Raw genomic sequence first — 21,019 nt, 5'->3', positions numbered from 1 at the left:
ATGCGTCTCTCTGTACCCATTTTCATTCTGCTGTGGGTTAAAGCCCTGACATTGAAAAATCTCAATTATTCTGTCCCAGAGGAGCAAGGACCCGGCACTGTTATAGGTAATATAGCAAAAGATGCCGGATATGGGACCATGGAGAGGGGGAAAAAATCCAACTTCAGAGTTCTGGAGAATTCTGCTCCACATCTGGTGGATGTTGACCCGGAGAGTGGACTTATCTTCACCAAACAAAGGATTGACAGAGAAACGTTATGCAGGCGCAACCCAAAGTGCCAGCTTTCCATGGAGGTGTTTGCTAACGACAAGGAAATATGCATGATCAAGATTGATATACAGGACATAAATGACAACTCGCCCAGTTTCCCCTCAGATCATGTTAATATTGATATTTCAGAGAACGCAGCTGCTGGGACACGCTTCCCTCTGACTATTGCACATGACTCAGATTCCGGGGAAAATGGGATAAAAACCTACCAGGTCACCAGAGATGATTACAATACATTTTCTTTGGATTTAAAAGTGAGGGGTGATGGGACTATATATCCAGAGCTGGTGGTTCAGAGACCTCTGGATAGGGAGGATCAGAGTCATCACACCCTCCTCCTCACTGCAATTGACGGTGGGGAGTATCCAAGATCAGGCTCCATGCAAATCAACGTCAGAGTGACTGATTCGAATGACAATAGCCCTGTTTTTGAAAAATCCTCTTATGTGATTGAGATTATGGAGAATTCACCTCCTGGAAAAGTGCTCATAGATTTAAATGCCACTGACCAAGATGAAGGAAGCAACGGGCAGGTGGTGTATTCCTTTACTGGGTATGCATCTGAGAGAATCCAAGATTTGTTCTCCATTGACCCCAATACTGGCGTCATTAAGGTCCAGGGAGAAATTGACTATGAAGAGAATCCAATCATAGAGTTTGATGTACAGGCAAAGGACCTCGGGCCCAACCCAATACCAGGCCACTGTAAAATTACTGTCAAAGTGCTTGACAAAAATGACAACTCGCCAATAATAAGTTTTGTCTCTGTGCGGCAGGGAGCCATCAGTGAGGCTGCACCTCCAGAATCTGTCATAGCGCTGGTGAGAGTGACAGATAAAGACTCTGGCCGAAATGGCCAACTTCAGTGCAGGGTGCTGGGAAATGTACCCTTCAGACTGCAGGAGAACAATGATAATTTTTACACGCTGCTCACAGACAGACCCCTGGACAGGGAAATGAAAGATGAGTACAATGTGACAATTGTGGCGAGAGACAATGGGATCCCCTCTTTGAACTACACTAAGTCGTTTACCGTGAAAATTTTGGATGAGAATGACAATGCGCCACGCTTTACAAAGACAGTGTATGTGCTACAGGTGCCTGAGAACAACATCCCAGGGGAGTATTTGGGCTCCGTTCTGGCCCACGACCCAGATGTAGGTCGAAATGGAACAGTGTCGTACTCCATTCTGCCGTCGCATATTGGAGATGTTTCAGTGTACACCTATGTGTCTGTTAATCCCACCAATGGAGCCATATACGCCTCACGTTCATTCAACTATGAACAAACTAAGTCCTTTGAATTCAAAGTTCAAGCTAAAGATGGAGGATCCCCTCACATGGAGAGCACTTCTACAGTCAGGGTCAATGTCCTTGACGTCAACGACAATCTTCCAGTTATCATTTTACCCCTTCTGCAGAATGATACAGCTGAAATACCAGTGCCTAGAAACGTCGGTATTGGATACATCGTAGCTACAGTGAAAGCAGTGGACCATGACCACGGAGAAAGTGGCCATTTGACCTATGAGATCACTGAGGGAAATGACGACCACCTGTTTGAGATGGATCCGGTGGGAGGGGAGGTGCGAACTGCTCATGCTCTTTGGGAAGAGGTCGCCCCAGTGGTTGAGCTGGTGGTGAAGGTAACTGACCATGGCAAGCCCCCCTTATCTGCCGTGGCTAAGCTGATCATTAAGGCGAACACAGAAACGGCAGCAGGAGGGGGTTCCAGCGCGAGCGGGGAACAGCAGCACTGGGATGTATCCCTGCCCCTCATAGTTACCCTCTGCATTATCTCTGTCATGCTCTTAGCAGTCATGACCGCCATCGCTGTCAAGTCCAAACATCAAGATAAGGAGACTGGGAATTATAACTGCCGCATGGCTGAGTACTCCAATCCTCCAGTGGGGAAAGGCAAAAAGAAAAGGATCAACAAGAGTGACATCATGCTGGTGCAGAGTGAGATGGAGGAGCGAGATTCTGCGAGCCGGATGAACGTGGTGAGCAGTCCCTCGCTCATCACTTCACCAATATGTTTTGACTACCAGAGCCCTCTGCCACTCACACTGCCCAGGTCAGAGGTCATGTACCTGAAAACCACCCCAAACAGCCTGACAGTCCCCAGGGCAGGTTGCCACTCCAGCTTTGCCGGGCTTAGCACAGACACTCCAGCGAGTAGGATGTCAGTGATACAGGTAAGGAGGATGCTGCACTGTATTCTTTATCTCCCCTTTATTCTCTCTTATCTGCGCCTGCTGCTTTGCCATACAAATCTGACAAAAGAAAAGTAATCGACCGAAAAAGAGAAACTCTGTCACTGTGAGCAGACATCATTATTATCACTTTTCTTCCCCCTGTTATGACAATATGAAATATTCTCTGCATGATATGGAAACTTGGCGCTGGATTTTATTCATGTGTTGTTAATGGCGGTTCACTAAAGACACTTTCTTCTTTCTGCATTTGAGGAGTCATTTTAGAAAATTGCTCCATTGTAAGTCCACTCTTGCAAAATGGTACAGGTGGCCCGCATAATCAGAAAGTCCTCGCAGTTAGACATGCAAACAGTGTGAGTCTTGAACAAGGCTGCTGTGACCCTGCCAGATCCACTGCTATAGAGTGAAAACAAAACCCTGCCTGAAATGTGGGATTGGACAGGTGTTTGAGCAGCTTGTCCGATCACATTACTGAACCAATGTGCACCAGACAGCTAGATGCACACAGCATAACCTTACAATCGCATTTTTCGCTCCCCACAAATATGGGCCAGATCCACCCATCCGCATCCAAAGTTGGCACGATACGGCCATTAATAGGGTCCAGCCTTGCCTTGTAGAGATGGCGGGGTTGTACACACGAGCCAGCTAACATGCTAATTTGACAGCATGGGCTTGTAGTGCTGTTTAGCACAGCAGAATTATCCGTTGTAAACGATGTAAATATCTAGGACAGTCTCACAGACAGTCTCATTTGGAGATGATAACACAGATGACAAGGCCTGGCACTGTCACCAGTCACTAGGGTATGTGGGTGTGATCAACACAAACACATTATTCTCAAGATAGGAGAAAAGGGATGCTGATGACAGTGGCTAATGCTTTTCTCCTTTGCCTTGCCAAAGCAGCACATATGGTCACAATGGAGATTTGTTCTTATCATGCCGTCATCACTGGCAGGTGCTCTGTGGCTTTCATTGACATCTCTCAGGTGTTCTGATAAAGATTTAAGAATCTGGAAACCATACAAGATTTGTTTTCCTGTCTAAATGTCATGTTGTTGAGGCTATTGTTGAAAATGGCATGCAATTTTTAACATGACCAATGCAAAATATTATTTTTCTTTCATTTCTAGACGGAAAATTTCCCCTCAGAGCCCAATTATGCTGGCAGCAGGCAGCCGTTTGTTCAAAGGTAAGAGCTCTATCCAAAAAGCCTCCTGACCAGTGCATTTAGCTTCTTCATCTCTGTATCAAGCCAGCTGACTATGGCTATCAAAAAGCAGCGCTCACGCAGAGGTAATGGTTACTTATGTTTCTTTTTTTTTTTTTTCTCCTCCTTCCATTCTGCTGCAGCTCAACATTTAAGGATGCAGAACGAGCAAGCCTCCGAGACAGTGGCCATGGTGATAGTGACCAGGCTGATAGTGACCAGGATACTAATAAAGGCTCACACTGCGACACGTCTGCTAGGGAGGCCCTCAAGATGAAAGCAACAGCAGTTAATGGCCAGCCTTTTGAACAGGGTGAGTGGATGCACTCTCTTCCTGACATCTTGAAGATGCCTAACTGACTCTTGTACCTCACATTGTTTTACTTTATGAGCTGAGAACATGCCCATGTTTTAGTGGAGGTCCACCAGCCTGCAGGTACAGCCAACGCAGACAAACATTTTACACTCAAGATGTAAATCCACAGTTATTAGATGCAGGTACTTTGTAGCGCTTTACATTGCAGACAGCCTGAGGTGTGTTGCAAAGATGACATGAAGGCACCAGAGTGGAAGGTAGATGGTAGTTTAAAAGGATAAAAGAGTCCATTGGCTGAAGGTAGAAAATGTTCAAACATCTCGTGTCTGATTTTGCCATCAAACAAGCTCATATGCATGGCAAAGTGTACCTCCGTCTGTGTCTCTTTTGATCACGTCATTATTTGAACACAGATTCGCCGCATGAATGTCTTGAATAACACGACAGAGACAAGAAAGCATGATAGACACTTGCAGCGCAAAATGACAGGTATTTCTGGTGCAACATGACAGAGTGTTTCCACCTTTTGCTGGGAGAGATTTTCTCAGTTATTATCGGTTTTGCCGTGGTTACACTGTTTTGAGAGGAGCTTTGCTTTGCAACTGAAAATAGAAATGTTAAATTTTATTTCGCAAATCTGAAACGATCCACACTGCCAGGAGTATAATCATAGATGATTGTCAATCTGCTGCAACCTGGCTGACCTGATAGGGACTGATATATTTAGCTGTTGTGGATATAAACTGAAAATATGAAAGCAACTCTCGCTGGTGAGATAAAAGATAATGGGGGACTTGAGTGAAGTGGTGGTGTTTCTCATTTCCTTGTGTGAGCCTTGCAGGAGAATGGCTCTGGTCATCAGGTCCCTATGCAGTACTTTCCACACCATTTACATTGCTATGAACTGTTTGTTTGTGGCATGCTCAGGAGGGCAGAGATGGAAACACTCTTGCGGCTGCCAGAAGGATGTGTGAATCTCTCTCTCTCTCTCTCTCTCTCTATCCCTCTCTCTGTGTGTGTCTGTGTGTGTGTGTGTGTGTGTGTGTGTGCTATGAGGAATTATGGCAGACCAAACTTGACTCTGTGGGAGGTGTAAATTCAATCACATTTTTTTTGCAGCACATTTCTGAATCTGATTCAGCCCAAGTTCTAAGGCCAATCAAATAGACAGATATTGAAAGAGATGTTTTGTACATGCGAGACTGAATATTTACATGTGAAGCGCTGACGCCTTGCTTGACAGGAATGTCAGTTAATTTATAGACCTGCGTTTGTTAGATAAGAGAAATGCAAAGAAGTAGGGCATTGCTTTTAATATTAATAGGTTTTTTTTGCTAATGCCTTTCCTGTTTGCATGTGGAGAATGTAGAGGTTTTTTTTTTAAACAAAAAAAACTAATGGTTAGATTAAATGGTGTTCTCTCTCGGGGGTTGGTCAGTTGAACATTAAATGGTGTCACTGTCTGCTGAGTACAAGATGGAAGATCTACATTACGCATAATGCCTTAGACCTGATCACTAAAACATCACCCGGCAACCCACACACTCCTTCTGTCTCTCACTCACACACACACACACACACACACACACACACACACACACACACACACACAGGTACATTTATTGAACAACAAAGCCACTGTTTTGCAGATTCTGACAAGATAGCGCTATTATCCAAAATGGAGACACCACAGAATTTTAGTTCCAAATGCACCAACACAAAAGCTTGTGGGTTAAGTAGTATTGCTTTTATGTCTTTACCTTTACCATCCCTCTAGTCTCCTGGCTGCTTTGATACAGGTAATATATGCACCTGTGCAGCTTCCACTATCATGCACTCTGAATATTTATTCACTCTCACAGACACCAGATGCACAGTGGGTATGTTGCTAGGCTTTCTCTGATTCTATTTATAATGGGCAGGCAGTTTCTTTGTTTTTTGAGAACGTGGTATTGTTCCTCTCACAGTTGCCCATAAGATCACAGCTATTTTGTCACTTTGTCATGACTCTATTATATGGCTATGTTAATGCAGTGGGCTATATAAAGCCATTGTATAACTCGTGTCATTTTAGAGCTATTATTTAACATATTTTTATTCAGTAATGAAATGGAAAATGGAAAGCCAGGCACAATAGATGAAAGATCCCTCACTTCCTCATCCTCTTCTGTCTGCATTATTGTTTTTTTTAATAATAGAAATAATAAAGCGACTAACAGCACTGTGATACATGTATTTACTCCATATTGTTAAATCGCTTTTTTGACACATTATGCAAAACTACAGCATTTGATTATGACAGGAAAACAACAAATCTCTTGTACGCATTAAGAATAAAATGTTAAACATGCAGACATGATGCTTAGACTGCGCCCAGTTATATAGAAAGACAAATAGCAGAATGGCAAAAAATACCCCCCTGTGTTTTTTCTTAACCTTCTAAGCACATACATCCCTTTGCATCAGCATCATCTGCTAGCTACTCTGCGGTGGTGATAGGTACCATGGAAATGAATTCAGCATTTCCCTGCTTCTCCCTGCTTACGCTTATTGTTCTGGCCTCATGTATCTGTGCCTAAAAAATACTTTTCTCTATAGCGCGAGAGGAGAGGGAAAAAAAACAGAAGAGAGAAACACAAAATCACGGGGCACAGAGCTGTAATCTGGGGTGTACCTAGTTGCTTCAAAGCGTAGCAGTTGTAATATGCAGGATCTGTGTTGCGGTTTTGCCAAATCAAAGCCATCATTTAGTTCTCCTTTTTGATGTAAAATGCATTTTGAACCCAAATGCGTATTTTCTCTTGATCTTAGTCCTCACAGAGATAGCACCAGAATTTAACAATGTAAGTTCACATAATATGTAACATGACAGAGGGGGAAATCACAGCATGCAGCCTAGAAATTAAGCTTGTTTCAGAAAATCTACCAGTAAAAATGGCTTGTAAATGCTTGTAGTTATAACAGCAGTTATGGTTTGTTGCATCACAAATTTATCCCTGAGGTTTTTAGCCAGTCAAATTTTTAACAAACTCTATGACTATTTACCTATAGACCTTACAACTTTAGCTATCATGCCCATGAGTCTCTGTTGATTAGGTGAATTAGTTCTTGTGCCACAAGAAATTTTTCATAGGGGCGGCCATATGGGACCACTGAAAATCTTGGGGTGGTACATCAAATCCAAACGCCATAACTGAATTTCAGGAATTAGGGTATGCTTTTGAAATATATAGGCAAGTTAAAAACTGTCAGTTTGAGAGTCAATGAATCACATATTCACATATTTTGGCATCTTATTTTATACTTAATATCAGTAATTATCCGATGAGCATAGATAGACTGATAGTGTTAACATTTTAAGTCCCACAACAATCTTGTATTATTGTGTTATGTGTTTATACAGATATTAGGCAATTAATTGTCCTTCATATAGGCTGATTGTTCTTTGCTTTAAAAAAGAGAAATATAGGGTTTTAATTTGAAGGAGTACATTGATTGTAAGGACAAAACAGTTACTGGAAACAAGAAGATATTAAGATATTTGTAGTGAAAGTTCAAGGGGCCCTGCCTGTTGTTCCTTTGCTAAAATGTAGCCTCATTTTGGAGAGTTATTTAGTTCCCTTCCTCATAAATTATGCTGACAAGCTACCAATGGATTCCTTAAGTTGTCTGTTTTCAAAAGATACTACTACCTTTACCATTAGCTTTAAAAATGAGCGTGCAATGGCCTCTTAAGACAGTATTGTTTGCCTACAATTATTTTTGGCAGGGGAGGCAACTGGGTTGGCCATGCCCCCCCCCCCCCCCTTTGCTGCTTGCCAAGAGAGCAGCATACAAACACTTTAACAACAATAAAAAAAACAACATGGCCAGACTATCACACATGAAAAAAGGGATAGATAAAATATACTCAATATCCGCAATATCCAGTTAAGATGCAGTTAAAGAGTAGAGTCAGTTCACATGTGTAAATAGGCAGGATTTTCCCAAAATGTCTAAATCTAGAAGGGCATTCAGGGATTCCACAATTTAATGGGTTCTTCCTTGGTCCATGGTTCACCCTTCCACTGAGTTTCATGAAAATCAGACCAGTAGTTTTTCCATAATCCTGCTGACAAACAGACAAATGCACAAATGACACCGAAAACATGACCCCCTTGGCAGAGGTAATAAAGTAAAAGCTGTTAAAGCAAACACATTGACTTGGAGTGCTATTTTCCAGATCCTTGAAATTGACTTTAATTCACCAACAGTAATTTTACCGCTTTGATCTGAATAAATAAGCATAATTTAGAATGTATTTAATATTTATTTAAACAGGATCCTAATAAAGACCGTTCCAAGGTTTATAATGTTATGTCAAATTAGCATCTGTTGTGTTCTTGGTCAAAACCGACAAATTTAATTTTATTGAGAGACAAACTGTCTCGGTCTAACCCTAAACCAAAGAAGGTGGATAGTGTGCATGTACAGGGGGACAGCAGGTGAAGAACAAAAAAAAAAAAAAAACAGCAAACAGAGGAAAGGGAGAGGTTTTCCACACAGTGAAATTTTACAATCTCCCAAAAACTGATGCGTTATTTCAACCTGCAAAGTCTTGCTCAGGCAAACAAGACGACCTGAAAACTTGGTGTTTCATCCACATGGGCGTGGTTTTTCAGGGTATACATTCATGCATGGTCATACTTTATATGATATGCAGACGTCAATCCTGAATATTTCAGTTTGATGAACATGAGAAGTTAGACTGTATGGCAGAGAATGGGCTAGTTTTGAAAATTAGGCAAACTAAACTGAATAATAAGTGTGAAGGCATACAGAATATACTTTTCATTTTTTTACTTTGTACATGGAAACTGATAGTTTGCCTTGTAAGCCTGTTCAGGCATCTATTGATGCCCGGTACTACTTTGATATCAGAACACAGACCCCCATCTGAGTAGATTTATGTTGCTGGGCATAATTTCTATATAAATGTCAGTATAGTTTGGCACTTTTTAGTTCTACATATTTTCCAGTATAACATTAGGATGGTCAGTTTGAGAATTTGAACAACAAAGAAATATGCTTTGCACATGTATTTTAAAAACAGGTGCGTAGGAGGACGAGTAGGACACAGTTTGCAGACAAACTCCTGCACACAGTCTAACTTGCAAAAGAAATACATTTAACATGATGTTTGGGTAACTAGACTGTCGTCATGCAAACAGTTTGTGGCATAAAGAAGCCTTTTTACTTTTCTGTCTCCACGTATAATTTTGTAGATTGTCACAAAGTAAATTGATGTTTGGTATTTATGCCTCACCACTGCATGTTGAAATGTGTTTGATTGCATACTCACAGTCACTCCCTACTTAAGAAGGCTTCTCTTTGCCAAAAACTGTTTACCTGATGAAGTTCTAGTTACCAAAACATCACTATATAGACAGTGTGCAGGAGTTTTTCTGCAATTTAAGAATTTATCAGCAGTCAGATTAAAGTCATTTGAAAAGCTGCAGGGAAGTCCGATTGTTGTTGCAGCAGTGGCAGCAGTACAAGGAGCAAAAATTTAAGTTTAACTTTGTAAATCAATGATCACAAAAAAAATTAAAATCATCTCTGTTTGAAGTTACAGTTGGGCATGAGGTCTTCTGTGGGTTTAAGGCAGCAATTTGTTTAATAAACTACTTCCTAAATTATGGTAGATTATGCAAAAAATGATGAGGCGAACCAATGCGAGCTGATAAGTATACTCATTAAGCAAACAACCCTCTGTTTGATGCAGAACGTAAGGCACTGCCCTTAGGTGAAATAAGAAGTTTACTTTGTTACTTTGTCAGCGATCTCTGTGTCAGATATCGACGCATAGAGGCACATTTCGCGGTAGTTTGATACACATTGGGCTGTGGTTGATCTTGAAGAACCGAGCAACAACCGAACTTGTCAAATACTGTCACTTTTGTCAGTGGATGTCAGTGTCAAAAACCAATGAACAGAGTGACTGTTTGTGGCGGTATGAGACACACCGGTCACAGCATTTTGTAAAAATGTATAAAGAGTGAGAAAGTCTGTTTGGGGCGGATGTGGATGGATCAAACAAATTCCAGACTGTGACCCAAATACCTGCTGTTTATTTCCCGTGTGAAACCAAAAGTCAAAGAAGTTATTTAAGTAACAATGTAGTGTGCTAGTATGTGCAGCATACTACATTAGTGATGTATGTCATGTGATTTTATATGACGTTAGTAACAATTGTACTTATTTTGAGCCGAGCCATGACGCTGTTTTTTTTTCTAGAAATAACTAAGTGCTTTTATACCTAAACCTGAGGGATTAAACCCTAAAACAAAGTGTTTAGCACACATTGTAAGTTTATTTTCAACAAGACTCTACACATTTACTGAGCACAAACTGTAAATTTACCTGAAAATGGAAGTTTTTCTTGAAAAGACACAAGAAACTACATACAAGCAAATATTCTCTTATTTTTGCTCGTATTCAGGTTTTTTCTTATTTTGTTAGTACCCACTGGTTTTTGGGACTCACAAGTTTTTTTTTTCAATTTTGCCCTCCCGTTTTAGGTAAGAGAAAAAATTACAAGTGTTCAGAGCTAAAAGGACAGTACTATATTTGGTGCACTTATCCCAAACACTGTAATATCACTTTGCTGTGCTGTAATTAAGTACATTTACTCAGGTACTTCCCTTAAGTACAAATCTGAGGTTACTTTTATGTTAGTTGAGTATTCTCATCTCATGCCGCTTTCTGCCCCCCCCCTACATTTCAGAAGGAAATATTGAACTTTTTACTCCATTATTAGATAACTTTTTAACAAATAAAGATTTTTGCACCTGAACCATTTGAAAACATAAAAGTGCAGCTAAAACAATTAGTCAGTTAATTAGAAAATGAGGTGGCATCTATCGCTGTCATAGTCGTATAAGTCATTCTTCATGCAAAAAACATTTCATGATTCCAGCTTCTCATATATACTGTATGTATGAGGAAGTTCTGTTTTTCCTTTTGATTATTTCAACTAATTTTGATATATTACATTTATTTAAATCTTCTTTGCATGTGTACTTTTACTTTTAATGCCTAAATACATTTCCCTGGAATCACATTTTCTTTGTCTAAGTTTGTTTAACAGTGCATCATTTTCACTACTGAAGAAGTTCTTCTTCTTACAACCTTTTTTGGTAACATGTCTCCAGTCTCGTTCATGTGCCAGAGTCTTTGCACATGACACAGAGCCTGCCCTTATATAGTGTTTAGGAGGCGTTACCTATGCCAATAGGTGAGTTAAGATCAAGTGGGATTCATCATTGAGCTCATCTGGGTAAGAGCAGATTCGGGTGGTGAAGAGCATTTGGTGCATCTTTAGTTTACCTCTATTATATTTTGTCTTACCAGAAAAATAAGAGAAATTTAAGAAAATGTTGCTGCATGAGGCCCAGTGCTTGTAACAGGGGTAAATTGAAATGTCGTCCTTGAAGGTCCAAAACAGATGGAGGTGGGGCACCTATAGACACTTAGATTTTAAAGCGTAGGTCTGCTGACAAAGCAGCAGTATCTGAGGAGTTGGGATGAGAACACACTGGAGATGCAGTGGTGATTAGGCGCAGGGTCGTGCGGCAGTGTGGGAGTGTCGCTTAAATGGCTCATTTGTGGGGGAGTGAAGGGTGGAGACCAACTATAGAAAGCGAGTCTCCCCATGTCGGCGGTATTTGTCTTCAGTAAGTTTGTTTATGGTGGATATAAAGATCTCTTGATTGTCATTGGGCTACTGTAAGTTAGTATTTTTACTGCCACGAAAGACACACATTGGTGCACACAAACATAGCGAGTGCTCTGCTTTGTAGGATAGTCCACCCAAGCTGTTAATACATACTTTGTTGCTTTTACTTACTGTGATATTTAAAGATAGAGAGAGACTGAATTACTTTCCTGTGGACTACACCGCTTTTTGGTGTGATTACTGTATAACTGATTGGCCACCGCAGTGTGATGTGGGATTTCATTTCTCCAAAATGTAATTCTGGTTCAATTTTTCGCCATAGGTTTCTGCGTTTTGTTTTTTTTTTTTCTTTTTCTAGCAACCCCAGTGTCCCATACCATGGCAGCCTACATGTGCTACTCACATTCAAAAGAATTAGAGGGGTGTCGTTTAACAGCAACTCCTATTCAGTGTGAAAACAGCCTTTGGGAGTCTCTCAGGAAAAAGCCTGACCCACAATAAGATCACATGACACAAAAAGACATCCATTATACTAAAGCAATTAACTACGCACATAAAAACACAATGTAATAAAGACCTGACTGCAGCACATAAAGGACATATGCGATACATATTTTTTGGCAGGAAATGTAGAAAAGCCTTTTCCTTTAACATTCTTAATGTAAGCATTCTTTATTAAATCTCTTAAACAGCTATGGTGTAAAATTAACAGCCCCATTTAGCATGTTAAATCTCTGTCCAGTCATCGAATAATTAACTGCTCGATTTTGTCCTGTGGCTGAAAGTGTGTGTGTGGGTGTTCATGGACTTGGGCAGCAGTATGTGATAGTGGTGGCACTTTGCAAATGAGCTCGCTTCGCATGTGTGGCACATGCTGCTGGTTTGCACGTTTCTTGAGGGAGTTGTAGAGCAGAGACGGAATCTTTTTTTCTTCTCTCTTTGTTAGAACTTCCTCCAGCAAACTGGCCGAGGCTGGTTGTGAGAGGAAGGTATCGTTGCCTTTGAACAAGAGGAGCTTCCCACCTCTTCTAGGAAGAGCCTCGTCATGTGGAGCTTTCCCTTCGTTTCCAGGATGATATTCTCGTCCTCATCAGGGTTAGGGAAATGAGATCAAGTGCCTCATTCACAGTTAGTCACTTGTTCATTGTCTTTGATATCACAGAATGGCGTGTGAGCAAGATAGAGGAGCCTTATTTATAGACCAAAGCTGAGCTGATCAGTGGAGTATCAAGCCATGTTGTGATTGGATGACATATTGTGATTATTCCTATGAAAAAAATCACAAACAGGTTTAATGTTTTCGCTGGGATTTTTGGAGACAGATTTAGTAGAAAGAGAAGAGGAATGCGAAGTGTTAATGTGTGACTGTATCTGTAGATGTGAGAACTTTTTATATTACCTGTCATAATATTTTACTAAGAACATTCGGTTCCTGTGGGGAGAGACATCTACATTGAGTGGGAGAAGTTGCAGATGTAGCGCGTCTTTTTTGTGTGCATCACCGGCTTATTCATTCATTTCTTAAAGTCTGACAGGAAACACGCTGTTGAAAACCTAAATGAATAGTCAATTTCTGATCAATTCAGTGATCATTATTTCAATTTTGTTTGCATATCTATCAGAAAGGATGTCATTACGACCTCATAGCAATCACAGCAAAGAAAACACATATATTGGAGTAAAGCTGAATCAGTCTTCAGAACAACACGAAGATTAAATTTCTACTTTTACAAATGAAATTCAGCTCTCATGTATAACAAATGAAGGTAAACTGTCATTTACTACCAATTTACAAAGACACGTTTGACATTTTGCCTCATGACTCCACATGCAAAATACCTCGATGCATCATTGTCAAATTAATTTGATAGCATAGTGTAATGGCTACAGAAAAAAACATGACACCTTCTTCATCATAGCACCGTGGAAATTGGCTCATTCTGTGCGTCACTCTCTGTGTGCTTATTTCATGTCTACCAGGGTTAGATGTGGTGTGAAATGCAAAAGACTGAGTTACGGCACAAAGATAGAGCCTTACCCATTGCTCCACTTTTTACCGCTGACACTAATACACAGTCAGTCGCACATGTTGTACAGCCCCGTGGCGCTTGGCTTGCTGTTCAGCAACAACTTATGCAGCTGAAGCTCAACTACAGAATAATCAGGCAGCCACTCCAATCAACAGAAAGTTGTTAGGAAGAAAAGATTGCATGTTTTCTTTGCATCAAGTGACAAAAACCACCACCCCTCAATTTGAAATTCTACTATTTGTAGTGTGTGCCTATTATAAGCTCATTGCACCCAATAATGTAATATTTTCCTGAAAATGTAATACAATTAGCACTAAACTTGATAGAAGATGTAATAAAAACCCATTGCTGTAGACTTATAGTAAAGGTTTTGAGACAATGTCCGCCTCAATATTTATTATTATTTTTTACGAAATCAAAGACATTTACAGCATAAATTGATGCAGAAAAGGCACAAATTTGTGCATAAAAGGATGCGGGAAATTATGTGTTTGATTCCCCAAACTCCATGTTTCATATATGTCCCCTATAGAATAACGGACATAGGTACCGTGATGCCACCCACTGGTTTGTGTTTTATTTAGACGGTAGATATCACAATATGAGAGTAGATATTGTCTTAGATTTTGAATACTGTAATATTGTTTACTGTCTTTTACAGTAAAGAGATGAAATTTACTGAACTTATCAGCTGTTCTCTTGTTTGCCTTTACCTACTTAAATCACTGACAATTATTTTTCCAAAATCTGATGATGTAAATATTTTGTGAAAGCACCAATAGTCAACCCTGCAATACTGTTGCAATATCAGTTTTGAGGTATTTGTCATGATATCTTATTTTCTCCATATCGCCCAGCCCTAGGACAAGTTGGAGCTGTGGAGGAGTGAGATGTGGATGTGACTCATAAACTATAGTGACGCCTTGCACACTTGTCACTCAAGCACACCTGCCTTTACATCTGCGTAATTTTAAGCCTTAATGATAAGTAAATGGGTGAGTTATATAAAAATTTTAAAAAAAATCAAAGCCCCTACAGTTGTCATGAATGATAAAATAAGTCATAAGGCTTTTTTTTCTATCTGGTTCTTAACACGTTTATTTCTGTTGTAAAGTTGGCCATTATTACATGAGGGTCTGCAGGGGCTGACTCACTTTCGGAACCAGCATCAAGTGGCCATTTGATGAACTGCAGGTTTCGGTACTTACTTTAATTTTTTTGCTGCAGAAGTTGTTGCTTGATGTGCATCACCAATGTTGAAACCTACTCCCATGGACACAATAATTTTATAATTTAACCAATAATGTAATATAATATCCTGATGGCTATTTTAATAAAATTAAAAGGACTGCATTTCAAACTAAAGTGACATCACATAACTAACTTTTAAAAAATCCATATTTAAGCTATATTGGTGTAATGATGGGTTGCCATCACTTGATTTAAGTAAGTAGTAAGTAGTAAATAAATGCATTCAAACATTACACTGGAACTCTACACACATCCTGCTGGTTGGTACACTCCCACAACTATTTTAAGAGTTCGGCTGTACTGTTTGAGTGAGTTTATTTTTTACAGGATACATTTTTTGGTATTCATCAGGCTTATGTTTGTGTGAGTAAACTCCCCTCTACCCATGCAGAAATGTCATGAGATCAGGCAACGAAGACACTTCATCCAATAAGATAATAATCCTCTGTTGACTTAGATGAAAAACAACATTTATTGGAAACAGAAAATACTGTTTTGTCATCATAGCTTACTTTTGTCACATTACCCATCTTCTGCAGCTTTTGTCATCTTCTGATGGTGTCTAATCTATGATCCACTCAGGTAAAATCAACAATCCTTACAAAAGGACCAATCAGCATGGGTACAGGCAGGTTCATCTACAGATGGTAGAGTATTTTAGTTTACTGCGTCTTTGCCTGATAATAACGCACAAATTAACATGACTTGTAAATTTCAAAATCTACATAAAGCCTTGAGTTTCAATTTCCAAACATGAAATCAGTTTCAAATATTTGTGTTTTCAATACATGACACTAACAGTGTTTTCAACTTTGTATGCTTGCACACTTCACATTTCAGAGAAAAAAGCATACCCTCTTTTACATTATTACATTATCTGTCATAATTATTACATTAACAGTTTTGAAAAAAAAGATCCACCTGAAAGATATTAAATTATCAGTAAAATGTTATTGCAGTGTCAGTCAGGAAATTTTATTTAATTTTTTTGGTTTTATTACAATTTGATTTAGGTTAAAGGTCCAGTGTGAAGGATTTAGCTGCATCTAGAGATGAAGTTGCTGAACTGAAAAAGCGTTCAGGAGAACTACAGTTGCTGACGTGAAAACGGGTAAATGGCCCTATGTAGAGCCAGTGTTTGGTTTGTCCATTCTGGGCTACTGTAGAACAACATGGCAGTCTCTGTGGTAGAGGGCGTGCTCAGAATGTAGACATAAAAGGCTCATTTTAAGGTACAAATGAAAATAGATGAATATCATAGACCATTTCTTACAAAGGAGGCCCCTAAATCCTACGCACTGGACCTTTAAATGCAAATGTTATTACATTTTCAGGAAATTATTATATATTACGTTCTACAAAGCTCTTTGTTTTGCATTTTTTGGAAATTATACCAAAGCACATTCAGATTTCTTTAAAGAATCAGTTCATATCAGTTTTCACACATCCAGAAATAATTCTTGTTGCAAGAACAAAGTGTTGACCACTGTTTATAATAAACAAGGTCTTCTTGTGGCAAGGACAGGTCACAATTTAGGTCCATTAATAAGAAGTGAAATGAAAAATGGGCAGTAAATGCAAATGAGCTGCTGAGAATGCACCAGGGTCCCTCAAAGTAATTAGAAAAATTACTAAAGGTCAGACTAATGAGTGTTTGTGCTACAAATGGAATTTCAAGAACCAATTTCACCTTGAATTTTTGTTTTAGACATTGATCTGATGTTCACCCAATTTCAGAATACCCAAAATTAACACTGATAAATTCCCGTCCATCACCCATCTGTCATCTTGTTTCTTTAAAAATAGAGAAATTAAAAGAATGAACCCTCACAATATTCTAACAACATTCTAACGAGAGAGTTTGCACTCGCTGATCAGAAATGGTGAATATCACTTCTCATGCAAATTCCACCGTTGTTGTCATTGTTTTTTGTGTGTGTTTCAACACAAACTGGTGCTGCTGGAAATGTAAATGAACAGCACATCACTTCCTCTGCACCAGATGATATTTTCCAGGAAACACCTACACAGGTTGTTGAGAATAGCAGAGGGAAAAGGTTTCTTGTATAGGTTGAATTACTCATTTGCTACATTGACCAGCATGACGTATATATGATGTTGTAATTTTAAAGTTACATTGCGATTGGTGTCCAGAATAGAAAAGCTTGTGCGTTAATAAATTGAAACAACGCTGCTATATTTGAAGTCTCGCATAGCTGCTGCAACAGGCTTCTGGCTCTTATTTTATTCTGAAAAAAAAACCTAGTGATGCATACTAAATAACTTAAAACAAGAAAGATACTATTGTTAGGAGGATTTCCTGAAATTTGTGTTTGTTAGAGTGTTTTCCTATTGTTGCTCATCCCTCAAAATGTCATTTGCATTTTCTCCTAGGTTGTTTATTCTAACCCCAGCAGGGTCCAATAACAAATGTTTAACTGTTTTTGCAGAGCAAGACAAATCAGTCCACTGCACCGATGAATGTCGTGCACTGGGACATTCTGACAGATGCTGGATGCCAAAGTTACGGGTAGGAAGCCAAGCAGACAGCGCCGATAATCGCACCAACCTTTTCATCCCTGTGGGAATGGATGCCATGGTAGAGACAGAGATTTATGGCACCATCAGCTGCAGCAGCAGAAAAACCCTCAGCACGTTTGGAAAGGAACAGCGGGACAGTACAATCCTTGTGGCCAATGTCAAACCTTACTTAAAATCGCAGCGTGCACTAAGCCCACCGCTCCAGGAGAGTCCATCTGCGTCCAGTAGTCCCACCAAGAGTAGTGTGCCCATGGACTTGGCCAACCAAGAGTCCAAAGAAGAGAGAGAGGGGGGTTCAGACAGCAGTGCCTATGGTCCTCCAGATGGCCAATGCTCCCCACTGCACACCGAATTGGAGGAGCCCTCCTACCTGACCTGCGAGCTCAGGCCGAAGTCCCTGTCAAGCAGCCTCATTCACAGCTCTGTCATCAGCCAGGAGTGTGGGGGGTCAGATTGTGCTCTCGACCCGCGGGACTCTGGTAACTGACAGGGCAGGTGATCCCGCTCGCTCTCACCTGCCAGGGGTGTGATGATGATATCACAGATTAATGACCAAGATGTGATTTATTTTGACCCACAGAGGTGTCCAGACACGCATTGTATAACCAAAAACCATCTGCTTTGTCTGTTTTCTGTTTTTCTTTTTGAGTTTGTGACTTGTTGTGTTTAGGTGAAATATGTGTCCTTGACTGCGGGGAGGGTTCGGGGGGGGGGGGCGGGGGGGAATCAGTGCTTACCTGACTTCAAGTGTTTCCATGGTGTACTGTACCTGTCAATTTAGATGTCTGTATTTTACACATTTCAAGCTCCAATTTTGTGAGGCTGTGGAACAAATTGCTACTGTTAAGCTATTGAGTCCTGTCTGCTTTTGTACAGTGAAGCTTCCTGTCTCCATTTAGTGTATAAGGAACATCTCTTTGAATATCACAGGCAACTGAAATACATATCAGTGACGTTAAATACAAAAGTGAAGTGTCTTATGAACTGTTAATGGTGGTGCAACAGGGAATGTCCCTTTTCATAAAACCATTTGAGGTTCCTATAAAAACAGTTTTTTAAGAATGTATTTGTAATTTTATTGTTGTCCTCTGCAGTTTATGTGAAAATAAGCTGAGCTTACACGTGAATGTGGGCTACTGTACTTGTTGTGTATTTTATTAAATTTGTATACACTGTGTGCATGGAAGGCAATTATTTTCGACAGGTGACAACTTCTGAAGCTGTCATGTTTTTAGGTGAGAGAAGTGCATTTATGTCTACAAGGTGCTTTATACATGTTCATGACAGAAAAGCACTCTGCAAATGTGCCATCTTTAGCTATATACTGTATACCAGCACATGTTATCTAGCAGTAGTCTAGATCCTAGTTAGGGGAACTTCGAATAAAAGAAATCACAATCAACATTTTACACAGCTATTTATATTCAAAAACGCAAATAAAAGCAGGCACTGTGTATTAGTGCACCCAGTGGAATATGAGTTGACTTGCTCTGCTCAGTGCTTTTATTATAAGTATGCATCGTAAGGTGGAGACGGAAACAGTGCTCTTGCTTTTGTACTCTCAAAGTCACCGCTGTCAGTTATTAATGTATACTTGTGATTATAGGTTTATTTATGAGTGTGTCTGACAAATGACAAGACATGAGTCTAACAAAAAATAAAAAGTTAAAGGGATAATTGAGATTTTTAACTGGGGTTGTATTGGATACTAATCCATAGAGAGTATATTACAAACAGTAGATGTCAGTCGGCCCGCCCGCATTTTTGATAAGAAGGCTGGACACAGAAGCTAAGCAATGTACTGCTGTGGATGGCTGTGGAAGACACAAAATGTATTTTAGCCACTTAAAAAAATCTGTTTCATTGTGCACGTTATTAAAAATTTTTCACCACTTTTTCTTACTGTCAGACAGCAATTTGCAAATGAGAACTGAAGCTGTTGTATCACTTTCCTCAAAGCCAAACTCCGTTGAGAAAAACAGGGATTTTACCTTGTTGAATGCAAAAGCTGCTGGTCTACAGTTGCCTCAATTATTTTGTTAGTGTTTTTGTGTGACTTTGGCATTTAAAAGGGTAATTTCAGATTCACCAAAGTCACACAATAACAAAAACTATTGAACTGATAGAAGACGCAGTAGACAGTCGCTGTCATGTTCAGCGAACTAAACTGACTGTTTTTGTTAATGGAGTCTGGTGGCTTTAACAAGAGAACAGATGGTGAACTGAAGTCGTCAGCAGCTTCCCCATCAGAAAGGGCTGTCTGACAGCAAGGAAAAGCAGTAAAAATATTTTAAGGGTAGCGTACACTTGAACTTTTATTGATTTTTTTTGTTAGGTTGTGTTTTTGTAGGTGGCTAAAATGTGTTTCCTCAGCAGTCTATTGCTTAACTTACTTGTCAGTACTCCAGCCTGCTTCTCCAAACTGGGGGCATGCAAACTGACACCTGCATTATGTAATACACTGGCTTATGGATAGGTACCTCATACAACCCCACATCAAAAGATCAGGACTATCCCTTTAACATTCAGCTGCAATTAGCAGTTACAAGAAAAGACTTTTGCTATGAATTCTTTGACGAATAAAATGAAATTTTAATCATTCCCGTGGGGGAAAGTGGGTCATCGCAGCAGCAAAGCATTGAACAAACAGTACATTAAAGGTTTTCACAAGTAAATTAAAAAAAAGAGAATTATACAACAAATAAAAACAGAGCATCTTCACTGAAGAGATTTCCAGATGTCCATCATTTTCTCTCTTTTTCATTAGAGCCACAGGGAGCAAATTTGCTGTTTATACTGTATGCATTGTACATTTTTTATTATTCAATCAAATGCAGGAAGGGTGGGTGTAGTGACAGAGGGCTATAGTCCGCAGACATATTCAAACAGCCTAAACTGCTGCAATCCATCCTTTTCTCTCCGAGCATAACCTGTTTTTTTTTTTTTTTAAACATGGCTGCTTCTTATTCATTCAAGCACAAGACAGGGGCATAGATGTCGCTGTGACCAGAGTAATATTATTTAGAAAACCCGCAGCATATGCAATACATCTGCCTGACATCTATATAGAACGTTTAAGTACAAACATGGATGTATGTTTACCGAGATGGATCACTAAATTTTTGAATCCTGGAAATGTTTTCTGTTTTTCATCTGCAAAACAATTACACAAAAGCCTCCTGTTTCTTTATACTTAGTTTAGTTTAGTTTCTCCATCTGGAGACACTGACTTTTGTACCCCGGCTCGGTGAGCGGTTTGAGAATGCCTTGTTTTTCATGAGCTCTGGATAACAGAATCCTGTCATCTACTGAGAGCTGACTATAAGTACGACTCAGTTTCTCCTCAGGGAAAACACATTAATTTGGATTTTGATTTGCATTTGTTTTGGTGCTGGTATTGACACAATTCCAGACCTAGATGTCTCATCTCAGCAGGCAGCTCTGATGAGCTCATCTGCATAA

The 21,019-nt window shown here is 39.7% G+C and overlaps 1 protein-coding gene across 1 annotated transcript; it reads left to right on the top strand.

Annotated features, from left to right (window-relative positions):
• On the top strand, positions 1–18,126 carry LOC121949286 (protocadherin-17-like). Its single transcript, XM_042494931.1, has 4 exons — positions 1–2,469; positions 3,626–3,684; positions 3,846–4,015; positions 17,467–18,126. The coding sequence occupies exons 1-4, from the start codon at positions 1–3 to the stop codon at positions 18,042–18,044; spliced, it is 3,276 nt and encodes a 1,091-aa protein (XP_042350865.1). The 3' UTR covers positions 18,045–18,126.
• Positions 18,127–21,019: the final 2,893 nt, after the last annotated feature.

The sequence above is a fragment of the Plectropomus leopardus genome, chromosome 10 (genome assembly GCF_008729295.1).
Source record: "Plectropomus leopardus isolate mb chromosome 10, YSFRI_Pleo_2.0, whole genome shotgun sequence".
NCBI lineage: Eukaryota > Metazoa > Chordata > Actinopteri > Perciformes > Serranidae > Plectropomus > Plectropomus leopardus.
Note: the sequence above shows the minus strand (reverse complement) of the source record. Positions and strands in the feature narration are given on the sequence as shown.

What these genes read in the sequence shown, in the direction of transcription:
- LOC121949286 (XM_042494931.1), top strand. Translation starts at nt 1, where the DNA reads ATGCGTCTCTCTGTACCCATTTTCATTCTGCTGTGGGTTAAAGCCCTG. An exon ending in AGGCAGCCGTTTGTTCAAAG is followed by an intron (nt 3,685 to 3,845) that starts GTAAGAGCTCTA and finishes ATTCTGCTGCAG; the next exon opens with CTCAACATTTAAGGATGCAG. An exon ending in TGGCCAGCCTTTTGAACAGG is followed by an intron (nt 4,016 to 17,466) that starts GTGAGTGGATGC and finishes CTGTTTTTGCAG; the next exon opens with AGCAAGACAAATCAGTCCAC.